This window comes from Vespa velutina, chromosome 21 (assembly GCF_912470025.1).
Source record: "Vespa velutina chromosome 21, iVesVel2.1, whole genome shotgun sequence".
In the NCBI taxonomy this organism is placed as follows: domain Eukaryota; kingdom Metazoa; phylum Arthropoda; class Insecta; order Hymenoptera; family Vespidae; genus Vespa; species Vespa velutina.
In genome coordinates this window covers 992,913-1,000,412 of record NC_062208.1, presented here as the reverse complement: position 1 = coordinate 1,000,412, position 7,500 = coordinate 992,913, and the positions used below count along the sequence as shown (strand labels likewise).

General features: G+C 36.2%; 1 protein-coding gene across 6 annotated transcripts in view; it reads left to right on the top strand.

The window, feature by feature from the left end:
- LOC124956312 (ankyrin repeat domain-containing protein SOWAHB) overlaps window positions 1-7,500 on the top strand; it is a 241,522-nt gene that overhangs the window by 212,577 nt on the left and 21,445 nt on the right. For all 6 annotated transcript variants that reach the window (XR_007103206.1, XM_047511955.1, XM_047511952.1 and 3 more), the window contains one exon: window positions 7,417-7,500. This exon is cut by the window's right edge and continues 15 nt beyond it. Coding sequence is in view for 5 of the 6 variants with exons in the window: in XM_047511955.1 (XP_047367911.1) it covers window positions 7,417-7,500 (84 nt within the window). In the remaining variant the exon portion in view is untranslated. The remainder of the gene's footprint in view (window positions 1-7,416) is intronic.

Sequence of the window (7,500 nt, the reverse complement as noted above, 5' to 3'; positions counted from 1 at the left end):
AAAAAATTTCCATTATTTCTTTTTTTTGTTTTTTTTTTTCGAAGGAATAATTTCATCCACGAAGAAAAAATAAAAAAAGAAAAAATCGTCTATTAAAATCCGCTGTTAGCGTACAAATATTGAAACACTCCAAAACGATCATTAAACTTATATGACACGTCAGAAGAATCATCTTCAAGATATTAAACAAAAATACGAATTTTCCAAAATATTTTTATTGAGAAGATTAAAGAGAATATCATTTGTTAGAAAATATTTCTCAAAGTATACGTAGCCATAAATATTTAATAAAAAAGTATCATGAAAATAAAAGTCACAAAAATTGTCATTATTTGGACCGTTCAGGTGTATCATACGTCATAACGCCTAGAACGATGTCATCAACGAAAAAAAAAAAAAAAAAAAAAAAGAAAAAAAAAATACGAACAAATGAAAATTTACGCTATTGACATCCAGATATTGAACGATTCAAAAAAAAAAAAAAAGGATCATTAAACTTAATATAGCATGTTAAAAGAAACTGCGATCGGGTTGGTGGAAAAATTTTCGGCGACGAAGTGTACGTTCATGGGTTTGCGTCTTGCATACCAACCGGCAAGAAGATCCCACGGGATTCAAGGAAAGAAGGTCTTCTTGCTTGAGAAAAAGAGAAGGAGAGAAAGAGAGAGAGAGGGAGAGAGAGAGAGAGAGAGAGAGAGAGAGAGGGCAAGAGAGAAGGTTCGCCAAGGAGGACGGTGGACGACGGCCACTAAATATTGTGTTCGCGCAGAGAATACAGCTCTCGGGACACGTGTAAGCGGGGCGGCGGGATTCCGTATGAGCAGATCGGCCCGCCGATTATACGCTAATTCAACGCAAATTCCTTCCCGGAGATATCTGTATCGCTCGCATACATCAGAGCCCGCGGTAGCTGCTGGTTGCTGCTGGCTGCTGTTGCTCCTGCTGCTGGCTAGCTGGCTGCTGGCTGCTAGCTGCTGTTACTGTTGCTGGCCGTTGCTCCTCCGACCGGCTTAATCAGTACCCACGAGGAGACAACTATATAGCCGCGACTACATAGTTTCGTGTGCGTACGCCTAACACACGTTGTCTTACGAGAGGTGCGGAATCCGAACGAAAATAAGAGTCTTCTTCTACTTCTTCTTCTTCTTCTTCTTCTTCTTCTTCTTCTTCTTCTTCTTCTTCTTCTTCTTCTTCTTCTTCTTCTTCAGGGTCTCCATTCGAACGGCAACTCTCTGCGGAATAATCGAAAGTAAAGAAAACGTGGTTTAACTTTTATAAGACCGTACTACGTACTCCTTTTTCATTTATACCTTTTCACTGAATATATATATATGTATATATATATATATATATACAATCTTATGTTTATATTATTTTAACCGAGATTTTCTCCGAGTTTGATAGTTTAGATTACGTTAAATGATTTATTCAATGCTCGTATTATTGATCGAATCAAACAAAACGAGCTAATTGAAATCTATCGATCTTGTACGCTCGAGAAATTTTAAATGGATGTTTCGAAGCTAGGTGTTGGATGGATAGGTAAAGGGGGAGGGCGGGTAAATACGAGGTTGAATTCCACGCGTTACCATCCGAATGGAATTCGAATATTTCATTGGAGGAAGCTTTGAAAGATTTTTCATAGATTTTCTCACGTACCATCTCTTTCTTTCTCTCTCGCACTCGCGCGCTCGCGCGTGCACATTAGAGCTGTCTTTTATTCTCTTTATTTATTTAATTTTTATTTCCTTCTTCTTCTTCTTCTTCTTCTTCTTCTTCTTCTTCTTCTTCTTCTTCTTTATCCAAGAATAGTGGGTAAGAAGAAAAAGGAAATAATAAGAATTAGGAGAATGCTACCGTGTAGCCAAGAAAAGATATCCTTCGCACACGCGGAGTCCACCGAAGAGGATCTTCGGGGTCCAGAACGCAGGAGCGAAGATATATCACGTTGTCGGCCGACATACCATTCTTTTGCGGCAGAACCGTGCCGACACTACGCACAGGATTCACAAATTAAGGAGCGCCAAAGTCCGCGGCATGCCGTAGGTATGGCGCTATCGCGCTTCATAAAACTTCGTTAGCAGGCTGCAAGTAGACGGCAGCTCTCGAGCGTACGACCCCTACGTACCTAGATATATATATATATATATATATATATATATATATATGTATATATATGTATATATTTATATATATATAATACATATAGGTACCTGTATGTATTTACGTATGTATACTTACATACGCATTCGCGCGTAAACGTTGACGATGTCCCCAGACCGTTGCCAGGACCAACAGGGAGGGAAACAAAAAAGAAAAAAAAAAAAAAAAAGAAAAAAAAGAAAGAAAAAAGAAAAAACAAAGAAAGAAAGAAAGAACGAACGAACGAACGAACGAAAAAAAGAAAAAAGAAATTCATTTCGTGTAACCCACCATGAGATATCCTAGCGCGTCTTTCGTGGTAACTTCGCATTAATCCGATTACCCTCGACGTCCCTGTTCTCTCGTCGTTCATGAATTTTTTCCTATTTCTTAGTCTGCGTTTCCGGTGTTGTATGTTCCACCATCATACCGCTCACTGAGAGAAAGAGAAAGATAGAGAGAAAGGGAGGGTGAAAGAGAGAGAGAGAGAGAGAGAGAGAGAGAAAACTAGTCGTTTGGACGTTGCTGAGACCACCGTCTTTCTTAATCGGCCGTAATTAGTGTACTCCCAACGACGACACGGTTGTGTACTCGTTAAGACTCGCGGGTGAGGCTTTGATGCATTCGAGTTGTTACCTTGAGATTGTACTATGCGTCGTTTGATTTCTCTCTCTCTCTCTCTCTCTCTCTCTCTCTTTCTCTCATTCTCTATCTATCTATCTATCTGTCTATTTATCTATCTATCTATCTATCTTTGTATCTATTTATCTATCTCTCCTCTCTATATCTCGCTCTAGTTTTTACGTCTGATCTATCTTTCATTTTCAACGTAGTTATTGTACTCCTCGAATTCGTCGAAAAAATTTTAAAATTTTTCGTTTAAATGAAAGAATTTCGAGCAAATTAAAATTAATGAAAAATATATTAATTAATTAATACGATGAAACAATTAATTAATAAAAAAAATAATATAGAGTTAATTGATAATCTATTAATTCATTAATACTATGAAACAATTAATTAATAGATGAAATAAAATTGAATTAATTTGAAATGTATTAATTAATTAATTAATTAATTAATTAATTAATTAATTAATTAATTAATTACTTTTAGATTATTAATTCATTTAATGATTTTATAATAAAACGATGAAAAATTTTATTCTAAAATTTATAATTTTTTAATCGGATGAGAAAAAGCGAACGACGCAAATGTTATTTTTAAATATTTGCTTTTTCAATTGTAGACACGTTTATAGGGACTTTTTTTTTTTTTTTTGATAGGAACAGTTTTGCCTTATTTTTCTTTTTTTCCCTTCTTAACTTATCGTACTATTCACTTAATGTCATGAAAATAAACAAAAAAAGAAAAAAGAAAATATTTTGATACATTGTTTCGTAAATTGTTCGATTCTTCGATATGAGAATAAATTTATTTAATTTCTTTTCCATTAACTGAGAATATTTTATTTTCAATTCTAATTCAATGTCAAATGTAAAATATTCAAAATTAATTGACAATTATATATTATTCTTATTATCTGACAATTTTAAATTAATATCAATAAAATTTCGAGTTAAACATAACGACACATCCTTGTCACGTTATCTCAATATTAAAATCATATTTACTTATTGTAATCGAGAAGACGACATAGATGCATATAAAAAAAAAAAAAAGAAAAAAAGTATACATTAGGTGAACCGAAAAGTAATGTCGTTTCTATGCATGTCGATATTTGATTGTGATTAAAAATAAAAACTTGTTAAAAATTTATTCGCTTGAATTTAATTTAAGAAAGCGACATTACTTTACGGTCCCCCTATATATATATATATATATATATATATATATATATATATATATATATATATATATATACAATATATTAACATTAGGCATGATTTTAAAAGAATTAACATTAATTCAAACTTTTGTTGATATCGATACACACACACACACACACACACACACACATATATATATATATATATATATATATGTCCGTATATATTAACGCGAAATCGATTCTAACGGGTTGTAATCTCGTACTTCGAAGAAGAAAATGTCCCGTTCGTCGAAGTCGAGATGATATTGGTTATCTACATGGCCTCTAATATCTCGTATCAAGTATGTACATCATAGTATATTCTACCAATCCTCGATGCTCGTTAATTTACAGTAGATATATATATATATATATGTATATCTATGTATATATACATATATATGTATATGTACATAAACCGTTAACAGTGAATCGAGGGCCAAAGTCGTAGATAGAAAGCGACGACGATTCGGTGGGTGAGTAAGTATGATGGAGGGGGGGATGGAAATGAGGAATGGGTTGGCGATATGGAGAAAAAGAGAAAGAGAGAGAGAGAGAGAGAGAGAGAGAGAAAAAAGAATTGAGGAAGGGATTAAACTCACAAACACGAATTATACTGGACGTGAAAACGTGCAAACACGTACATACGTACGTGAGAGTGAGTATGTAAGTGAGGTTGAAAAAAAAAAAAGCAAAGAGGGAAAAAGAAAGAGAAAAAGAGAGAGAGAGAGACAGAGAGAGAGAGAGAGAGCTCGCGCGCGAGATTCTCGTCATTAGGTACGTAGCCTCGTTAGGATGAGTTTTTCCAGCGCTAATGAGCTTGCCTGCAGGTTGTCTCCATCGTTACAGAGGGTCCAGAACGTATAGCATTCGCGAGCATGCGCAGTCCGCACACGCCGCCGCCGTCGTCGGACCCTCGTCCATACGCTTGCTTTCTATGACGCCCCCGCATGAATCTGGAGAGAAAGAGAACAAGAGAGAAAGAGAAAGAGAAAGAGAGAGAAAGAGAGAGAGAGAGAGACTGGACACTCGTTTTAATCTAGCCTTGGACGTTGCTGCTCGCGTTCTCCCTCGTCGTCCGCGTCGGCGACGTTAGCGCTATAGCGGTTTGCCGACTTTGGGAAAATTAAAACGCATGTCTCCGTGGATTCAACCACGGACTGTATGGTTATCCTCTTTCTCTCGTCTTTCCGCATTACGCGTTACGTTTCTTCGTTACCCTCATTCCAACGAACGTGATATCATATTCACGTCAACGTTGTATAACGTTGGGACAGCACCATCGCCCCCCCCCCTTACCCCCTTGCTCACACCCTTTTCTCCTCTCTCGCACTCTGCTCCTTCTACTCCTCCTCTTCCTCCTCCTCCTCCTCCTCCTCCACGAGCAAGCAAGCAAGCAAGCAAGTTGACCCCTTTCAACCTCACCTCCTCCTTCGTGTAAGCGAAAAGAGAGAATATCTATCTTGATTAACGTTTCATTTTTTTTTTTCTTTTACTTTTTCTTTTTCTTTTTTTATTTCCTTGTTTGTTTGTTCGTTCGTTTTTCCTTTTCTTCTTTTATTTCTTTTTCTTTTTCTTTCCCTTCGTTCTTTTTTAATTTGATAACTTAACGTTACCTTATCCGTGATTCTCTCGCTTCCCCCCCCCCCCTCGCCCTCCCCCTTCTTCATTCGTCTCTCATTATCCTCCTTACCAAATCTCTTCCAATGTGTGATTGAAATTTTATTATTATTATTATTATTATTATTATTATTATTATTTTTATATATGTACATATTTTTTTTTCTTAAATTCGTTTATAAAACGAACGTAGATCGATCTCTGAAATAATTTTATTCGCATTATAACACGGAAATAAATAACAAGGGATTATTTGACCGTTCCAATAAAAAAAAAAAAAAAAAAAAAAGAAAAGAGAAATAAACAATTTTTTTAATAATATATATAGATTATTAAATAATTATTTATTCTTAATAATATATATATACACATATACATACATATATATATATATATATCTTCTTAATCTTCATCAGGATTCGTGCCAAGAATTTACGTACCTATACGGCTCTTTCCAACTTGAAATATCTCTCAATGGAGTCATTCGAATTAAAAAGAATAATTTGAGCAGACGCACAAATTCGACTTCTTCTGGCTCGTTCGATGATCCAAAAGTTATTTTCATTTTATTATATTATCTTTTTTTTTTCTTTTTCTTTTTTTTTTATTATCACTTTTCTTTTTTTCTCTTTCGTATACCTTCCTAATCCTCTCTCTCTCTCTCTCTCTCTCTCTCTTTATTTCTTTCTGTTTCTCTCTGTCTCTCTCTCCTCCCCCTCTCTCTACTTCCGCCTTCTTCCCCTCTTTCAGTAGAAAAAAAATTAAAAAATTGAAAAAGGAATATATATATATATATATATATATATATATATATATATATATGTATATATCTTAATCTTCGTTCGGAATCATGCCAAGAATTTACATACCTATACGTCTTTTCAACTTGAAAGATCTTTCAATGGAAGTCACACGAATTAAGAGAGTAATTTGAGCACGGCCAAATTCGACTTCTGGCTTGTTCGAGAATCCACGGTTATTTTTTTTTTTTGTTTCTTCTTTGTTTTTCGTTCTTTTCCTTTTTATTTTTTCTTCTTACTCCTCCTCTTCCTCTATACCTTTTCAACCACCTATCTCTCTCTCTCTCTCTCTCTGTTTTTCTCTCTCTTTCTTTAGCCCCATCCCACCCCATCCTCCCACTTCGCTCGTTCCTTCCCCCCTTTACCCCTGCTCCAGCCCCCCTTCCCGCCCATCCGTCCTAACCCAACTCCTTCTCATTCCTCTGTCTTATTTAACACTGTAATCGACTACTCTCAAAGTGTATCTTCCTTCTCTCGGAGTGCCGTACGACGTCGCCATTCATCCCGGTCCGTCGGGATGCTAGACGTGGTTAATTCGCAAATATTTCAACGTGTCTCACGTGTCCCTTTCTGAAAATACGCTACAGCTGCTCGCGTCTTGTCTACACGCTGGGCCACCGACGCTCGACTTTCGAGTTCTCGAAGTTTCTTTCGAAAAGAAAACAAAAAAAAAAAAAAACAAAAAAAAAAGAATTCATTCCTGAATACACGTTCACCACCTACTTCTACCAATACCACCGTCTTCAACATCATCATCGTCATCATCGTCATCATCATCATCACCATCACCATCATCATCATCACCACCATTATCATCATCATCATTGCTACCACCACCATCACCACTGCTACCATCATCGCGCAATCATTTCCCTCAATCCCTGTCCACCCGACTCTTGTTCCCTTACCTCTTCCTTGCTTACTTCGTTTTGAAAAATCATCGTTCTCTACCAAGGCACGCATTTATCTCTAACTTGGACCAACCACGATTCTAATCCTTTTCCCTCATTATCTTTGTTGCAGACGGCTTTGCATTGGGCCGCGAAACACGGCGACGAGAACATCGTCAAAATGATTGCTGGCACGTACAGGGACTACATCAAGGAC